General features: G+C 37.7%; 5 protein-coding genes across 9 annotated transcripts in view; 2 read left to right on the top strand and 3 right to left on the bottom strand.

Moving 5' to 3' along the window:
* The window catches only part of LOC138021412 (cytochrome c oxidase assembly protein COX18, mitochondrial-like), a 401574-nt gene extending 393618 nt beyond the window's left edge, over nucleotides 1-7956 (top strand). The window contains exons 6-9 of one of the 2 annotated variants that reach the window (XM_068868278.1): nucleotides 3352-3476; nucleotides 5941-6048; nucleotides 6909-7146; nucleotides 7493-7956. In XM_068868278.1, coding sequence (XP_068724379.1) covers nucleotides 3352-3476; nucleotides 5941-6048; nucleotides 6909-7121 — 446 coding nt within the window. In that variant the 3' untranslated portion in view covers nucleotides 7122-7146; nucleotides 7493-7956. Of the gene's footprint in view, nucleotides 1-3351; nucleotides 3477-5940; nucleotides 6049-6908 lie in introns of both variants that reach the window. The other variant, XM_068868277.1, reaches the window with a different exon arrangement.
* Nucleotides 947-4798, bottom strand: LOC138021411 (micronuclear linker histone polyprotein-like). 2 transcript variants are annotated; one of them, XM_068868276.1, is made up of 3 exons: nucleotides 4660-4764; nucleotides 4099-4169; nucleotides 947-2914 (listed from the first exon to the last, which is right to left on the bottom strand). In XM_068868276.1, the coding sequence occupies exon 3, from the start codon at nucleotides 2909-2911 to the stop codon at nucleotides 1631-1633; it is 1281 nt and encodes a 426-aa protein (XP_068724377.1). In that variant the 5' UTR covers nucleotides 2912-2914; nucleotides 4099-4169; nucleotides 4660-4764; the 3' UTR covers nucleotides 947-1630. The 2 variants fall into 2 exon arrangements, with proteins under 2 accessions (XP_068724377.1, XP_068724376.1); XM_068868275.1 differs by lacking the exon at nucleotides 4099-4169 and having other exon boundaries at nucleotides 4660-4798.
* Nucleotides 6392-11464, bottom strand: LOC138021418 (group XIIA secretory phospholipase A2-like). Of its 2 annotated transcripts, XM_068868287.1 has the most exons (4): nucleotides 11199-11433; nucleotides 10926-11095; nucleotides 8247-8314; nucleotides 6392-7772 (listed from the first exon to the last, which is right to left on the bottom strand). In XM_068868287.1, the coding sequence occupies exons 2-4, from the start codon at nucleotides 11080-11082 to the stop codon at nucleotides 7449-7451; spliced, it is 549 nt and encodes a 182-aa protein (XP_068724388.1). In that variant the 5' UTR covers nucleotides 11083-11095; nucleotides 11199-11433; the 3' UTR covers nucleotides 6392-7448. The 2 variants fall into 2 exon arrangements, with proteins under 2 accessions (XP_068724388.1, XP_068724387.1); XM_068868286.1 differs by having other exon boundaries at nucleotides 10926-11464.
* Nucleotides 11465-11649: 185 nt separating this feature from the next.
* On the top strand, nucleotides 11650-12648 carry LOC138021415 (uncharacterized). Its single transcript, XM_068868280.1, has one exon. It carries the CDS (start codon nucleotides 11783-11785, stop codon nucleotides 12500-12502), a length of 720 nt encoding a protein of 239 aa, XP_068724381.1. The 5' UTR covers nucleotides 11650-11782; the 3' UTR covers nucleotides 12503-12648.
* A 3738-nt stretch (nucleotides 12649-16386) lies between these two features.
* The window catches only part of LOC138021410 (phosphatidylinositol 3,4,5-trisphosphate 3-phosphatase and dual-specificity protein phosphatase PTEN-like), a 40638-nt gene continuing 39524 nt past the window's right edge, over nucleotides 16387-17500 (bottom strand). For both annotated transcript variants that reach the window (XR_011126368.1, XR_011126369.1), the window contains one exon: nucleotides 16387-17418. The gene's annotated coding sequence lies outside the window, so the exon portion shown is untranslated. The remainder of the gene's footprint in view (nucleotides 17419-17500) is intronic.

Raw genomic sequence — 17500 nt, 5'->3', positions numbered from 1 at the left:
GTGACTGACTATAAAATGATGTCACTTTTCCCTACATCCAATCCGTCAGACTTTGAATGTATGTAATACCCACCATGTAGTAAACTGTGGATTCCAGAACTTAAACTCAAAGTAAACTGCCTTTGGATTATAAAAATCAAAGATGTCAAGCAAACACACAGTCTTTAAAAGCCTGAAGAAAAAAAGGGAAGTGATATTTTGATCATACAGTAGAATCCCAGTAACTTGAACTCGGATAACTCGAACTCCCCCGCTAACTCGAACTGAGTCTCAATTCCCTTGGATTTGACCCAACTTTTCAGTAATTTTTACTCGGTTTACTTTACTTGAACTTGGATAACTCGAAAACCCCGCTAACTTGAACTAAATTTCGTTTCCCTTGATCAAAATTTAACCCGATAACTCGAATTTCTGGTTCTTATAATTCGCCACGGATGCCCATTGAGATATCCCATGTGCTTTTCTGATCGTGCATGTGATCGAATTCTCTAACATAGAACAAAGACTGGTCCGGAGCAATTTGATTTTACCGGTAATTAGTGCAACGAACAGATCACATATTTGACAGTTATTTACCGATCATAAGTTTAATTTGCACTGTATTGTTTACCGAAGTGCTGAAAATCAATAAGCTATTAATTATTAACCTGGAAAATTGAATAGGTGTTTTAATGGTAATGGTTACGGTAATGAATAATCGACCCCGCTAACTCGAACAGTTTTTCATTTCCCTTCAGAGTTCGAGTTGTTACGTAGCACTTTAAAATTTGTGCACCATGAAAAATAATTAAGGAATAACGCTTTCAGGTTGTGCAAGCACCTCTTGTGCAGGCCATATACACAGGGCACTCAAAATAATAATTATTTTGTCTTTTGTTTTCCATGGCCATTCTAAAGATTACTTTATTTACATGTAGCTGAACAACAGGCAATTAGTGCACTTTCCTTTTGATTCAGCATCACTTTATTTTTAGTAATGTGTGTACATTGAACATTATACCGTGATGTAGCCCTGATGTAAAAAAAATAACTGTTACAGTACTAAAATTAATATTGAGACAGATTAATGAAGACCCAATTTTTACCCCTTTTGTACATCACATCCCATACAGTGTGCATTGTGTAAGTATTGTTTTAGTTTGGAAGTGTTTTATAAGGACAATGTTGAATTCAAGAGGGGAATGTTGGTGGTATAACCTTTAGAGCTATTAACTTTTAATAAAGAAAAAATTAATAATCACAACGTTCGTTGTGTATTTTTTTGTTATTATAAGTAAACTTCCTTTAACAATGCAGAGGACTGCCAATTCAAGTTTTTCTTTTGTGTGTACGACGTATACACACCTTGTCATGCATAATTTTTTTTAAGGACGTTACTGTTCAAACAGCATTCATTGTTGATTTGAGGTTTGGGAAAATTAGTCATGACATTAGAGTACTTGCACTGAAAAAAGTGTTAATGGTTTTGGGATCTGATTATTATATTAATGCACTATACCCGGGGAATGGAGTTAAGCTCCATCATGTGGAAGTAAACTTAGCGGGGCAGTACCTTCCTTTAAGTTTAAAGTTAGTAAGAATTGTGATCAAAATGAAAGACTAAAAACTCTCAGTCTAAGTTCTTTGGAAATCAGTCATTTTCTCTTCCATAACCAATCTCCTCAAGGTAGTTTGGCTTGTGAATGTACTTGTCCTTAGCACACCGTAAGATTTCTTGGATGTCATCTTCTGATAATTCTTGCTCCTTTATTTTACAGACAATCTCATTCAAGGCTTCGTTCTTCTTCAATTCGGCCATTGCCTCCTCTTTACTTGTACCTTCAGGTGTTGATTTTCCTGGAAAGGGCTTTCCAGGCTTAGTAGCCAGCATTTTGCTTGGAGATGCCTGTTTTTTCATCAACATAGCTTTGTGGTTGAACCTATCAGCAAATGTGAAGCTTTTTTGTCGGGTCACTCTGAACTCATTCTTTTCTTCAGTACCAGGGCTTCTGTCAGCTGTTTTATCTTCAACATCACCACTTTTAAAACCCATGCTTTGCTTCAACTTCTGAATGTCGTCGGAAAACTCGAACATTTTAAATTCGAGTTGTGCAACTTCCTCTGACAGAAGCTGAAATTTGGAGCTCAGTTCTTCAATCTTCAGAGGCTGATTATTCTTGTTGGGTTGCTTGTTTTTTGATACTTCTTGTGCTTGTGCTTTGTTTTCCTCCTTTCTACATGTAGTTGTCTTCACTCTTACCACCGTCTCATCTGCAGAATTCTCAGAAGAGGATGAGGTATACTCGGGAATTTCCTCCAATTTCATTGCACGTGAGGGTTTGTCTCTCCTGGATCCATCTCTGACGATGCTTGTTTGGTTTTCTTCATCATGAGACTTGGTTTCTTTTTCGGCTGAGCTCAACTTCTGAGATTTAAAAAAGAACTGGCCTTTTGAAGTCCTATCAACTAATTTTTCAGCATTTTTGTCCTTGTTATCTCCAGTTCCTGGTTTTGAATTATTGTTAGATTTATTACTCTGTTCAAAAAAGCTAATTGGCACCGTAGGTGCTGCTCTCTTTTTTGGACTCTTAATGTAATCATACTTAGCAAGGGTGTCGATTGTGATGGTTTCAAAGGTGTACTTCCCAAACTTGTTGTCTTCATCCTGTTTTTCTTTGTTGTTCTTGACTAGTGCTCCTTCTACATGTACATGCATGTCAGTGACATCAGAAGTGTGTGTATCTGATTCAGGGCTGCGTTTAGGAGATGATGTCTGCCTTGCTCCAGTGTCTTTCCCATTTGACACCTTTCTACTTCCTGGTGTTTTTCTGGGGCTAGAGAGCTTTTCAGCAAGCAGTTCTGTGTACAGGCGTTTAGTTTTGTCATCAGTCTCCCACCATTTATAGGTTGGGTAGTTAGGAGCTGCAGCCATTGACTGAAAAATTCAAATTCAGAAGGGAAATTGTCAATCAATCATCAACTGATCAGTGTATTCTCATCAGTCCAGATCAGTGCATCAGTCGTACAAGAAACAGCCTCAGTGAGTTACCAGCAGCTGGAGTCTCAGTCAGCTAGTCTGTCAGTCAACCATTTTAGTCATTCAATCAGTCAGTAAGTCAGTCAGTGAGTCAGAAAGCCAGTGGGTCCATCAGTTTTAATAGTCACTCTGTTTTTAGCTCTTACTATAAATGCTGTAAATCTTGGCAGACAGTCAGTCATCCGTTCAATGAGATACAATAGATTGTACAATCTTGTAGGCAAGGCTGCTGCTGGCTGTGTTAAATTCAGTTGGTCATGTACAGTGTATGTAAATTTTGAATAGTACATACAATTGACACATGACTTTTTTGTACACTGTAATTGGCTTGTTAGATGTGATGCTTCCATGCCCTGAAATAGCTCATGAAGGTGCACTGTGGTTTCCAGACCTTACTGTGGCTGACCCTACTCTCATACTTCCTTTTGCTGTTGGTATCATTAATCTGTCCAATATCGAGGTTAGTAAATTACTGTTACAGTAATGTTATTGAGCACACCTTCTGCAGATAGAATTTATTTTACAAAGCTTTTGGGGTAACTTGCCATCTTCTTGTATTACTGTAACAGCCATAGTCTGTGTGGCTGGTGTTTTGAAGGAAAAGAGGGGTTTCAATCATTATTATTTTATTTCTTTGTACCAATTTGCGCTTCCTGTTCTCTTTTAAACACCTTCCACAAAGGTTGACAGCTGTACCATTGAAAATCTTACATGCAGTAGCCAGTAATTTTGTAAATCTATATGGTCTCACAAGTGCCACAAAAGAAAACACTTAGTTAAAACCGCCATTGCATTTATTTAGTGCTGTGAAACACTTGCCATATACATGGCTTATATCACCCCTTTTCCAGAGACTAGAAAGTCCCTAACCCTTCTACAGAATAATGTCACCTCAAAAGTTTGTAGTTTATCCTCTGTTGGCAATGGAAAGCCCTGAGTTTTGGTGTGGTGGGACTTTGCATCTTGCCCCTTTGATTGTGGGGTCATAAATTTCTTTTTTAATATGCTTACCGTATTCAAAGTTCTCCACAAAATTTTAATATTAATAATAATTATTATAGAAAATTAATGGATTCACATACTTTAGCAAATGTTCAAAGTTCTGTCTGTGACTGTCTATCCTCTAGCTGTTTTGTACAGTTGTTCTTTTGTTCTATAATAATAATAATAATAATAATAATAATAAATTGTCTTGTTTATAAAATGACATTGAACTTGAGGTGCTTGGAACAAAATTGAAATGGTTTCCAAAACTGCACAAAGCAAAAGCAAGTCCTAAACCAGTCACAACATACATGTAGTTGTAACTATACTTTGTTACATCAAAGGGAATTACATTTTATGAGGATGATAAAGAAATATAAATAATAATTATGTTTTGTAAGAAATTCTTCATTGGCTTCACTGTCCCACACACAATAAGATGTGGGAGATAGTACATGGAAGGTTTGAAATTAGCAGATAGAAATTTAGTTGAGAGAACAATGTTCATGAGTTTTACAAGACAGTCTGTTTTGAATTTCAGTGCAGCTACATGGTCGTTCACCAGCAAATAATTTCACAGTCTAAGCAAGTCAGCAATTAAATAGCAATAATTCATTACTGATTAAAAATTAAGGAATGGTGTTTAAACTTTACTGTACCTGAACAAGCCTTTTTGCTGATTCAGAACTTTAAAGAAATTATTATACTCCTAACGTCTCCTTGGCAAGCTGCAGGTTAGACTGTCAACACTCACTCAGGTCTTAGTGCATATCATAAACAAAGGGTGTGGGCTGGTTTTGGAATGAGTTCAGTGTTTGCTTCATCATCAGTCAGGTGAAACTTGGTAGTTTTATTGTTTACAACATGAGATATGGCTTCATTCAGAGGCCAAGGTGTAGTTTGGGTGTGGCAATATTAATTTCAAAACTGGAACTGTCGGGATTGTTTCACTTTTCATAGAGAAATATTATTTGTTTTGATGTTTCTACAACAGTAAATGTAGATCCAAAAGAAGAATAAGTTGTGGAGAATTGTCTCTAAAGAAAAGTCTTAAACACAAAGAAGATTCTGTGTGATATTTTGTGAGGGGAGGAATGTTGAATCTGGATGTTATGGAAATAAACCTGACACAGCAACAGGTGACCAACACCTGTTGCCCTTGTGACTGATCATGGATGCTGACAGAAAATTTAACCTAATATTTTGTGCAACAAAAATTGAAATGAAATGTAAGATTTTTACTACTTGATAATAAAATTAATTCTTCAGGTATAATTCTGCTACAACTACATTATTGTATGCTTAAAATCTATTGCTCAAGCTGTCATTGTCTTTCATCAGTTGCTATTTTTTGGGCCAACACTTTTACTACTTAATTAATTGTGTGTCATTTGCCAATGCACTGTTTGCTGTGCTAGTTGCTACTTTGAAACTAAAACGAGGCAATTTAAAGCAATACAGTTCATTACAAGCCAAGGTCACAAACTAAATTTACATAGCTACAGTGTAATTAAAAATGTTAGAATGGCTAGCATAGTATGCACTAGCAAAGTACCGGGTATTATTAATGGCCCGAAAAAATATTTTGAAAGAATATCTCACCTGTGTAAATAGTTTGTATGAAATTGGAATTTGAAACACAAAATGGTTTAAGGAGAGAAACATTAAATTCTTGAACTTCAAGAAGGTAGAAAGGAAAGATGGTGTAATTAAGAGCTTTAATACATGGGACACCTACATGAAGAACTGCAGGCAATATCTTGAAAATGAAAATACTGTATGGATAAAACTAAATCCTTTTGGGTGGTACTGTTATGGTCTTTCCAAAATATAAAACAAAATTATCAGACAATGAAGTGAACAAAATTATTTTACCATGTATGAGGATTGGTATGCAGTTGTGTGCTGACTACAAAATGGCCTTTTGATTTTTTTATCAGCTTAATGCCCTGCGGCGACAGAAACCAACTAGGTCTCAGCAGATAGTGACCAACACATTGAGAATTGTGTCAGTGGGGATGGTTTTTGTTGCTTCACAAGTTCCGACAGTAAGTTGTCATTGACCTTACAGTGGCTGGCTCTGCTGTTAATTGACCTAAAAATGGGCTTATCCTATTTTTGCAAGGGATGTGAAGGAGTTGGTTTCTAGCAACCGCTTGTTTTGGAAAGCCGATCTTTAAACATGTTTTACAGGTGACAAAAAGAAAAATTACTGTGAACTTTGATGTCTTAAATCCTCTCCATTCTTGAGGTACAAAGGGAATTGTGACACCCGAAAACGGCCCGTAAAGTTTTGGGACTTTCGAGAAACGGGCCCCAGGTGTTAATGTTCGGAATTGTAAGAGAAGGTAATGCGATTTTTGTTGATGAATGCACTCGACAAGTGTGTGATTCCATTAACACATTTAATGCTTTAATAGCTTTACCATTAAGTTTTACAACTGCTTACACAGATTCAATCATCAGCTGATCTAAACATTAACAGACAGTAACACCCCACTATCATCAGCATCTTTGCTTCAATACCTTCCTTAAGTTAATTCCCTAGTGTTGATGAGCCCCTTTGTGCTTGTGTCTGTGTTTGCATATAGTTACATATATTATTTTCCCAGACACTTGCATACATGTAGATCTGTGCTAATTTTGTATTTGCTTTGATCTGGAAACAGAGCAGACCCTTACCAATTCTGCTTTCTAATTAAAACCACCAATACTAACTGACTGAATTACAATTATTACTGCCACAGTAACTGAGACTTAAGTTCTTGTAGTCATAATTATTATTTGAATGCTGAGGAATTTCTATTCATTTGGGAATTATTCTTCAAGCAGCAGACTTTTCTTGAGATACAGGATACTGTAATGCCTCAATGATTTTGGTAACCCTAAGAATTTAAATTATTTTCAGGCCATGTCTCTCTACTGGGCAGTCTCTGCGTTCTTTGGCCTGGCTCAAAACATTGCTTTTAAATTTCCTACTGTGCGACGTCATTTTGGCATTCCAAAGACACCTAGTGAGAGTGAGCATCCCATTCAAGACTTGCGAAACTTGGCACGACTGAAGGGAGAGGAGTTTCTGAGGACTCAAAGACAAGGACAACCAGAAAAAAAGAGGAAATGAACAGGAGACCATAATAATCTGGAAGGTGCTGCAGCTGTAATGTTGTGAAAGTTTTTAGAACCAGCAGTGATGCATTATTCAAAGATAGTATTAATAACATTTTTGGTATTTCTATTCTGGACCACCATGCTTCTTCTGTAAAATGACCTTTCACCTTTGTCTAACCTTTAATGCCCTCAGAAAAAATTCTGCTTCTGAGATAAACCATTGATAAATATTTCAAAAAATACATGTACATGTACTGAAAACTGAAAATCTCAGTGTAAATAAAAAAGGTAATAAGTCTGTATGTCCTGGAAATATTCAAGTTCTCCTTTTCCCCTGAAGTTATAACTCTTCCTCTCTCTCAAGATCTTCCATTTCCTTTTTAGTTAACGTTCTTCCATTACAAAGGCACGCATGACGCTGAGCTTCTTTGTAGGCCATGCACCCCAAAGCATATGTGCCTGAATACAGGAGATCTGCAGAAGACTGACACGCATCAAGCTGTTCTTTTGGAAGGCGATTTCCAAGTCCCGTTAAGAGACACTCGTTGTCAAGGCAAGATTTAAAGTCTTCATCACACTGGGTGCGATCGTTGTTACAAGTGTCATAGCAAATGTCATGGATGTCACAGCATCTAGTAAAGCCAGAGAAGTGGGTAGTATCAAGCTGAAAGACAGGTCAAACATAGTAACAAAAATTATTTCATATTAGTTGTACAATTTGAAGGATTGTACATGATTGGTTTTTGTATTTTTAACTTACTGTAGATAATTTTCCAAAAATAGAATGCTGTCAAATTTTAAAAATTGTTGAAGGCCAAAACAAAACACTTAAGAGTAATAATACCTAGTTCTTTTGCCTCATTTTTTGTGACCTGCAAAAATTAGTGGCTTGTCGTGAACCAGAACCAACCTCCCGCAAGTCCTCTGCAGCTCATCCGAACTAGTAATCGGAAGGCCACGGGTAAAAAAAAAAAAGCTTGTATAGTGCCGATATCAATATTGCTATTTTCATCATGGGTTTGACTCGTAGATGCATTAGGATTTTTTGCAAGACTGTATGTCCGGGTCATGCCAGTGATCTCCTCATTCATTGACCAATTTTTGTCAACTATAAACCATACTTTTGTGAATACTGTACCTTGATTCCCATTGAACCACATCCATTACTTGATGGTTTGTGATTTGGATTTGACAGAGGTTTATACCCTATAATAGGAATTAATAGAAAAATTAAATATAGTATGTACATGATTGTACAAGTGAAATGGTTTTTGGGACCTAGTTGTGTAGATGCTTTTTGTGATCCACAATAATTTAATGACATAAATAATCTCAGATCTATGTAAAGATCACTCTATGAGTTGTCCTTGGTGATCAAAGGCCTGCATAATGACCATGGTGCATTTCACCCACCCCTGGCCCCCCACCTCCATGTGAACAGGCCCTTACTGTAACAGTAGTTTACAACATATTAATTACAGCTGTATCCAAATCGCAAAAAGGTTGTTGTAGTCACACCTCTCAGATTGTGATGTAACCCTAACCCAAAAAAGTTAACACTGAAGTTGCCCATGAGAGTTAAATTCTTACTGTATGTTTTAGCCAGATTTGAGAAAAAAGCTGTTTTGTTTGGACCTTTGTACCAAGTCGAGAAATACAGATTTGTTAACTTTTAAGTGTGAATTCTGAACCAGATTGTTTGTATTTGTAAATAACCAGCAATTACAAGATGTTTTCAATATTACCCAATCAATAAGGGAATAACATGACTTTTTGAGGGAATATTGTTTATTTGCGCCCGTGTAGTGTCAATAAACAAGGCCAAATGATATCAAGAATGCGAGTTTTAATAATACAAGCTAAGTGAATAACGAATTCAAAGTCACTTCAAATCATCATGTAAGTGTTGATTGAACAAGCTATTAAAGAATCAACAGTCCAGTGAACTTATTTAAAATTACCGAAAAAATGCGTAAAATTGTCTATAAATAATAGGCATATCACAAAGTTGCATTAGCAGCCCGCTGTGAGTCTTTTGTGGCCCGCTGAGCGTGTGTTTTGAAGAGGCCGATTTTCTATTTGGCCATGTATATTGATAATAATCTCACTTTATGATTAACTTTCATGTAGTTTAATTAACCCATTGACATCCAAACTAGCCTAAACCAGCCAGAGTATTTTTTTACTCTGTCTAATGCCAGACGATTTTACTCGTCAAAGGGGAACCCCTGGGAGTCAATGGGTTAATTAAAACAAACATGGTGTTGGTATGGGGTGCCTGTGACTTTTCTTAAAAGTTTTGGCTTAGGGCCTGTTTATATGGTCTCCCGAGACAGCCCTCCTCCCGAGACAACTTTACCAAGCGTCTATATGAGAATTGCATGACCGAGACAAAGTTGATCCTCCTTTATTATGCATATATTTTAAGACGCATCTTCAAAAAATGCGTATCATCATATGCCTTTCTTTCTTTCTAGTTCGTTTTTATTAAGTATAGTTGAGTTTTCACTTTCAGCAAATGGACTGACAATCTTGACGCAGCAATAATATGTAGTTTAAATAAAAGGCTGTTTCTAAATGAATCGAGAGTTTCTGTTGACAGTGGTGAGAATTTTGGCGGAAAAAAACTTTTAATTCGAAAGTAAACGCTAAACACATGTATAAGCTCCCAAATTGTTGCTTCTTTGATTTTTATTTTATGCGTGCGCATTCAAGATTTTGCTGTCTTGTCTCGGGTGGTCGAAACAAACTGTTTACATGCGAAAAAGTTGTCTCACCTGCCAGGGTTACCCTACCTGCCGAGGCGAGACAACTCGCCCACCCAAGTTGTCTCGACCACCTCATGTAAACGGTTGATAGAATTTTGTAAACAAATGAGTGGAAAAATATCTCACCAAGGGTAACTCGGGGGGAGGGTTGTCTCGGGTACCCAAGACCATATAAACAGGCCCTTACCTATTCATATTGGGGGACAGCTATTCTTAGAGTTATTTTCATAGAGTTATGTCATAGAGTTAGAGTTAAGTTTCCAAAATCCTGAATTCAAGATTTTGGAAGCCAACATTCATAAAAGCTATAAACATTAAGCCTAAAAACTTTTTTTTAGGCCTAATTAGGTTAGCTTTTATACATGTTTAGGATACTTTTTGTATTTCTGTATTTCTGAGTTCAAGATTTAGGCCTTCCAAAATCTTGAATTTCCAAATTATCTTGAATTCAGGATTTTGGAAACTTAACTGTAACGTCATAACTCTGTGAAAATAACTCTATTGCTAGTCAACCTCAGTGAAATGTTCACATTTGCATCTACTGAGTGTCTCGCATAACCAGGTGAATAAACAAGTGTTATGAGTCCTCTGGGCGACCAATCACTGAATACCATGTCAGTTATATATTACATGCATATGGAGTTTTACAGACTGAGGCTTACAGATTAAGGCAAAGTTCCTAAATTTGTTAAACTTTCTATGACCACAGCCAGTTAAGAGCAAAATGACTAACAGTTAATTTCTAGATAATTTTATAAATAAGATTAGCAAAATTTATTGAGCAGAAATGGTTGTGTCATGTGTAGTGCAAATAAGCTTTACTTTAGTTAGACTTAAGGTTAGTAACCTAGAATAAAACAAAATATTATGGCACAATTACAAAAGTTTTTAAACAAAAAACGTATCAGGGTCTATACCTTTGAAGCTATACGAAGCATCTCTAATTTCATATCTACTGTATATGAGGTTACGTAGAGATTGCGTTAATAATGTTTAGTCCCTTATTAAAATTTGACCTTTAATAGCAAATCGCAAACAGTGAAACTTACCTTTCGGGCAGCGGAACACACAGTCGTCTCCGCCGGCTAGCTGCCCTAAAATCTTCGCTAAATCTGCCAATCCACCAGAATCAGACGCCACTGCTGAGTCCATAATATATAACCCGAGAAGTAGTAACGAAAAAACCCTCTTGTGGAAGTCGATCATTTCGGCGGAAAAACTAATTAGAAGTGAACGCATGACAATTGACAATGAATCTTAAATATTTAACTTGATCGCTGGCGCAAAATAATGAAGCTTGCTCTTCTTTTGCTCTTTTGTACCTGTAAACCGGTCGAAGAAATAACCGTCCTCAGTCCATAATTAGTCTGTTCTCGTATTTGCTTGTTTTTACATGGCTACAATCTTCCGTATATAGAAGAGGCACTTTTAGCCTGCGAGCAGGCTCGCTCTCACGGAATTGTAACCACTTCTCGCAGACTAAGGCACTTTAAAATTTCCAGACATTCTTATTTTAAAAAAAACTAATACAATGACCACCCTCTGGCAGTTCCTGTTTCGTAGGAAATTCGTTATTATTTCAGATCTCGTTTTATTCGAAATTTATTGACTATAAATATCTTGGAGGTGGTGACTATTCTGGATTCTGAGGGGTATTCCCTGTAATGAATGATGCAATCGTGCTTTCTTTTGATTGGTTCTCAACACGGAATCACTTGTTGTTCACGTTGTTGCACCATCACACAAAAACTTTGCAGCACGGGCATATAAAACCACCTTTAAAAGGCCTATTTTTAAATCGCCAAACTTACATTTCAGATGGAAACTGCGTGAAATATTTAATGTTTGAAGGTCTTCTGGTTTAACATTTTTTGATTAGTCAATTTTAGTCGTTTGCGTTAACAAAATGTGTGGATCGTTGGCTAAAGATTTCCACAGGCTGATGAAAGGCATTGCTAGCTTTTCAAACAATCAGGCCACAGTTTGTCACTTTGAAGAAAATCTCGAAGCTTTTACAGTCGAAATCGTTCCAAATGACGGTGTCTACTGCGGAGGGAAATTCATGTTTGTAGTGAATCCGGAAGATTACCCCAAGTCAGCTCCAAGTGTTACATGTGAGACGCGGATTTATCACCCGAACATTGATCACGGGAGTGGTGACGTCTGCTTGAATTTACTCGAAGAATGGACAGAAATTTACAGCTTAGAGGACTGTGTCCAGGGATTGCTGTTTTTATTTTACAATCCGAACTTAGAAGATCCGCTGAGTGCCTTGTTTGATCCAGATTGCTACAGCTTTGATACGTTCGCCGAGAATGTGCGGCTGTCACTTGAAGGCGGCGAGGTTGAAGGCTTTGCCTTTGACAGGAATCTTGTGAACGAAAATGATGTTGCAGACAGAAACAGTGAGTCTACAAATTTTCAGTGTCAAGATGAGGCCACACTTAACGATGCAGTGTCAAACATTTATGATACAGTTTGCGATGAGCTGAACAACATTGTTGTCACTGGAAACACAGAAACAAACGGAGATTCAAAGGCGAATACAAAGGCTGACGAGACAGGTGTCCTTATTTCAGGAAAAGTCCATCCACATAGACCAACAGAATGGACAACAGGGACATGAATGCCTTGGGTGAAGGAATAAAATTGGAGTAAATACTAAAACAAAGTTGACTTCGAAATTGTACACAGGCTGATCACGCTGTTCTCATCGGCCTCTAGTCCCCCCATTTCCAAAGAAGTTCCTTGCAAGGAGGATTTTAATGTTGAAGGTGCGCCGATCAAGCAAACGGTTACTACAAAATTGTGCATTTTCTAGAAGTTCTTTTGAACAAAAAAGAAATAAGAAAACACTATGACGATTGCTGCTATAACTCATGTAATCTGATGACAGTGATAATTAATGCACCTATCAATGTTAAGCCCCAGGGTGGGGGGGGGCGGGCTACCTACGGGAAATTGACTCAGAGAGCCTTGCCCTGGGTAGGGATTTTGACATGTAGGCATTGCCCCATGGTCTCCCCATGGTCGGGAATTTGACAAGTCCGCCATCTTGGAACACCGAGAGAACCTGGAGATGAGTTCTCCTCAACGTTGGTTTTGATGGGACTTCCCTTGTTTTCCTGATTTTTCTGGACACCGTGGTTGAAAGAAAGGTAAGCAAATCCGTTGTCAGGGGTAAATCCATACCGGTTTCCAACGTTTTACGGAAGTCGGTCAGAAACATGAGAAAGGGGACTTTGGAGAGTTAAAATCTAAAATCTTCCTGGGGGAGTATGCCCCCGGACCCCCCTAGAAACTATTTCAGATCCTAGCTCCGCCCCTGGTCTTGTCTTTTTGTAAATAACGGTCCATCACTTCTATCAGTCCTAGCTGGAGTGTTCACAAGTACGAGAATGTTTCTTTCTACTTTTTTTTGTGATTACTTTTTGTATCATTTCTACATATTCATGAATTTTCCACTCTATCATTGTGCACGTTTGATTGATTCGAAAGCTGGTTAATATTGTTCATGTTGCTTTGCTAAATGTTAGGGTCTTGTTCGGTACTGTGAGCAGCGGAAAGGTTTCGTGTTACACAACAAATTTCCATCAGCTGTTAAAAGGGAATTTGAAATCGACAGTGAAGAACATTCATTGGTGTTCGAAAAGTGAGAATCTAATGAAAAAAAAGTTACTCCAGGGCAGAAATGTGATGTTCCAATGGTTCCCGGGGGTGGGGGAATTTGACAGTCTGTAGTTGCCCAGGGGTGGGAAATTTGACGCCAGTTTCCACGAAAATGTCAAATTCCCCTGGGTCAGCCTGCCCCCCCCACCCTGGGGCTTAACATTGATAGGTGCATAAAATGCATCTGGGGCTGTAATGGGCTGACCCCACCTAGGAAAGGAGATGGTAACAGAGCTATTCCAGGAAAAGTTATATCCCGTTAAATGTATGCCAGCAACGTCAATAAAAATCTACGTTGCAGGCTGTATGTGAGATACAATAAATAAAAGCCATTTAAAATCTGCAGTAACAGTAAAATAATGATAACTTCGCACTTTTGAGGGGAGTTGCAGGTCTGTGTGTACATGCAGATTTGAGTGGAATTAACGTTGCAGTGTGCATCTACTTTGTTTTACTACTGTACCTTTAGATACTGTATTTCCACAAACCTGAACAAAAAGTATGAAATAGCCTGTTCCAGGCTCTCAGATAGTCGAGAAAACGAAAAGAACTGCGTGTGAAAAGCGAGTGGGGGCTTGGGTCGAGGCGAGCCACTCGCTTTTCACACGCAGTTCTTTTCGTTTTCTTGACTATCTGAGAGCCTGGAACAGGCTAAGTATGAAAAGAAGGAGGGGTCTAACCCTAACCCTAACCTCTTGGAAATAAGAAAGTAGTGAGGACAAGGATAATAATAGGGGTGGCGAATGGTTCTTCAAAAACTCTGGGTCTCGCAGTCTGGTTTTTTGAGCGGTTATGTGCGTCTCGCAGTCTCGTTTTTTATATGAAGGTGTCAAACACTTTGAAGTCTCGATCTTGCAATCTAAAAAGTCAAAATGTCTCGGGCTCGCAAAGAAAAACGCTGGTCTCGCCGTCTCGCAAAGTCTCGCTTTTACCATTCGCCACCCCTAATAATGAAAATGGGAACATGACCATCGGCCAGTGCCACTTGGCCCTCTTAGCCATTAGATCAGATAAATTATACTTGTTTCTTTTGACTCAAGTTATGTATCCCTCCAAATACAGACCACAGAATTTCCCACCAAAAAGTGAGTATCCAGCCTGTGACAACTAAAGGCACTGTTGCACTGTTCAATTTGTTGTGCACCCATCTCACGGATGCCATAGTGAGACAAGGTGCACAAACCAGTGCCCAATCATAGGCAAAAACCACTGCAGAAAGCTTCGCATATCGTTGCAACAATTTGTTTAAGCATTGTGTGGTGTAACATCTGTCCTGCAACTTGTGTCACAACAGTTTGCACCACCAGCCAATGAAAATGTACCTTTACCCTCATGTGATCATCAAAAACAAAACAAGTTGCAAGAAACCTTGTCTAGTGCAAAACCCATCAAGCAACATGTTTCACAATGTGAAAACTTTAGTTGCAACAAACTTGGGAGACAAGTCACAAGAAAAATTTCCAAGTGCAATAGTGCCAAAGGGGTGTGGGCAAGCCATACCAAATTAAGCAAAATCATATTTCAGTACAAGTCACTAGTCATACCAAAATGGTAGCTTAAAAACCAAAATTCTTATAATATTGTGAAAACTTGGTCTGGAAACAAATAAGGAAGGATAAGTCAGAACAAAGATGAACTTGTTTAGGATTGTGTAGTAGTACTAGCAGGCGGTTCTGGAGATACATGTAAATATCAACTGAGCTAAACAATCTGCAGTTGTACTGACAATTCAATTGTACAGTTAGGGCTGTTTGAATTTAACCTATTGCCATAAAGTGACTTTTTGTAACTTTGACTTAGCAAAATGTCTCCTTTTTCAAAATACTGCAGCAGCAACTTGAAGTGACAAAGGACTCTTTTCCAGGGTCTTTCATCCTCCCACCCCAGAGGAAGCAAGGGAAGAAAGACCCTGGTTCAGGCTGGTCACATGTCTTAGTGACAAATTTTCCACCTTGGGAGGGGTCCCCACTCGCCAAATGTTGTTGCCGCAGGTATTTGAAGATTGAAGCGCTGGCTGAAGCTTGGGTAGAGCAATTGCCATGTTTTTCAGCAATCTTCAATGTCTGATATTGTAAATCTAAAGCCAAAACAAGTAAAGTGCTTGGAAGCTTTTTCTTTTTGGTAGAGACGTGGTTGCTGTCTTGCCTACAGGGTAGGGAAAATGAATTATAATTGTTTTGACCTATTGCCAGTGCTGCTCTTTGGTTAAAATTTCCCTTCTATAGTGAGCTCAGGAAAGACAAATAACGACTTTGCTGCCTGTCCCTCTGGTTTTTTTTTGTCATCTCCCGCTCCTTGGGAGACACATGACTAGTCTTTCTTCCCTCACTTCCTCTGGGGTGGGGAGATGTAAGACCCTGGGAACTAGGTTGTTTTCACTCCCCTTTCTGGGGCTTTGCATTGAAAAAGAGCAAGCCATGACTTGCATCAGTTCACAGTGGTTGGATTCAACCTTTTAGATGCTTAACATTATAACAAATGCACATTATTTGCCTCCAGGTTATACAAAAAATGCAATTAAGGAATAAAGTCACTTCAGGCTATTATAAAAATTAATATAAATACAGCCCTTCATTTTTTATCCCATATAAAATTATTTGGCCCTTCCAAAAAAAAAAATTAATGTCAAAAATCTCAGTGCACGGTGTTATTGGTTAGGAATGTGAAGACCACAACCATAAAATGATTATAGGTTCACTTTTGAAATTATGGTTCTTCTAGTTTGCGGTCCTCATATGGTGTAATAGGAAGAAATCATGCCATAATACAGACGTCACTTCCTGAAAACTGAAAGTACTTGATTCAGTTTTTACACAGCTTTGAAAAATCAAATCACTCATCTCAGCTTCTAAAAGGAGATTTATCTTTTCCTATTATAAACATCACAAACAATAATATTAAAAATATCTGAATTCACAAGAATTATTTTTTTAATACTAAACTTTGTACAATGAACATGACTACAGTAATAACTGAACCTACAAATTAAATTGCATAAAATGCCATTGTTTATCTCCTTGTAGCATTTAGCCACACTGCTGGTTAATCGAAACAAAAAAAGTAGATGTTTACAGCATCTGCACAACAAAGATTCATTTGTTGCACCAACATGGCTGCCATTTCTAGTTGGTTTCCCTGTGAAATCAGGTGAAAAATTGGTCTAATTATAAATGGAGCATTTTTCATCACGTTAAGGGTCAGGACCATTTTGATTTAGGGATTAATTTAAAAAGGAACTTTTTTTGCTTAAAATGGAGATCAATTTCCAAAATGATTTGTCTCGTAGACCAAAATAGCAATGATCTACCCTATATTTTTTCATCAATAATATTGTGTGGGAACGTACATAATTTATGGAAATTAAGGGTATGGCAGAGGTAAAAATCTGTACAAGTTACACAAATTTCAACTGTTCAATTGTGAAATTCCTTAGAGATTTTAAACAAAAAATATAACTTTTGTGCTGACAATCAGACTTTTAATAAGAAAACCAAAATCAAGCAGCCTTTTGGCCATGTCCTGAACTCGATTGTGATTGGTCAATTTATAATCGACATTCTGGTAAAAAAATACATGTACTGTAATAATGCATCCACAGTTCTCTCAGTCAACAGTGCATATTTAACTCGCAAGCCTCCCTTACTGTATCTTGTAATTTAAATTAAAAATACACGTAAAGAGACCTTTATAATTGTATAACAATGCATGGGATGGGGGATGATGTGAGGGAAGATATTAAGTTTGAGCATGATTATGAAAAGAATACTTATTACAGTTCTAGCCTCAGAAGCCCTAGCCCTCCCCTCCCTCCATCCAACTAAAACTGTACATACACCTTTCTTCAAGACTTTTGTGTTGGTGTGCAGCCCATACCTACAGTAGTAGGGATTTATAATTTAGAAAATACTCTTTATTTGGCTCCTCCCTAGTGCAGACCTCTTGTAGTTGTTATTCA

This window comes from Montipora capricornis, chromosome 10 (genome assembly GCF_036669925.1).
Source record: "Montipora capricornis isolate CH-2021 chromosome 10, ASM3666992v2, whole genome shotgun sequence".
NCBI lineage: Eukaryota > Metazoa > Cnidaria > Anthozoa > Scleractinia > Acroporidae > Montipora > Montipora capricornis.
This window is presented reverse-complemented; position numbering and strand designations above follow the sequence as displayed.

What these genes read in the sequence shown, in the direction of transcription:
- LOC138021411 (XM_068868275.1), bottom strand. Translation starts at nt 2,911, where the DNA reads ATGGCTGCAGCTCCTAACTACCCAACCTATAAATGGTGGGAGACTGAT.
- LOC138021418 (XM_068868286.1), bottom strand. Translation starts at nt 11,115, where the DNA reads ATGCGTTCACTTCTAATTAGTTTTTCCGCCGAAATGATCGACTTCCAC. An exon ending in TGTGTTCCGCTGCCCGAAAG is followed by an intron (nt 8,315 to 10,925) that starts GTAAGTTTCACT and finishes TTCCTATTATAG; the next exon opens with GGTATAAACCTCTGTCAAAT. An exon ending in GTGGTTCAATGGGAATCAAG is followed by an intron (nt 7,773 to 8,246) that starts GTACAGTATTCA and finishes CCTGTCTTTCAG; the next exon opens with CTTGATACTACCCACTTCTC.
- LOC138021415 (XM_068868280.1), top strand. Translation starts at nt 11,783, where the DNA reads ATGTGTGGATCGTTGGCTAAAGATTTCCACAGGCTGATGAAAGGCATT.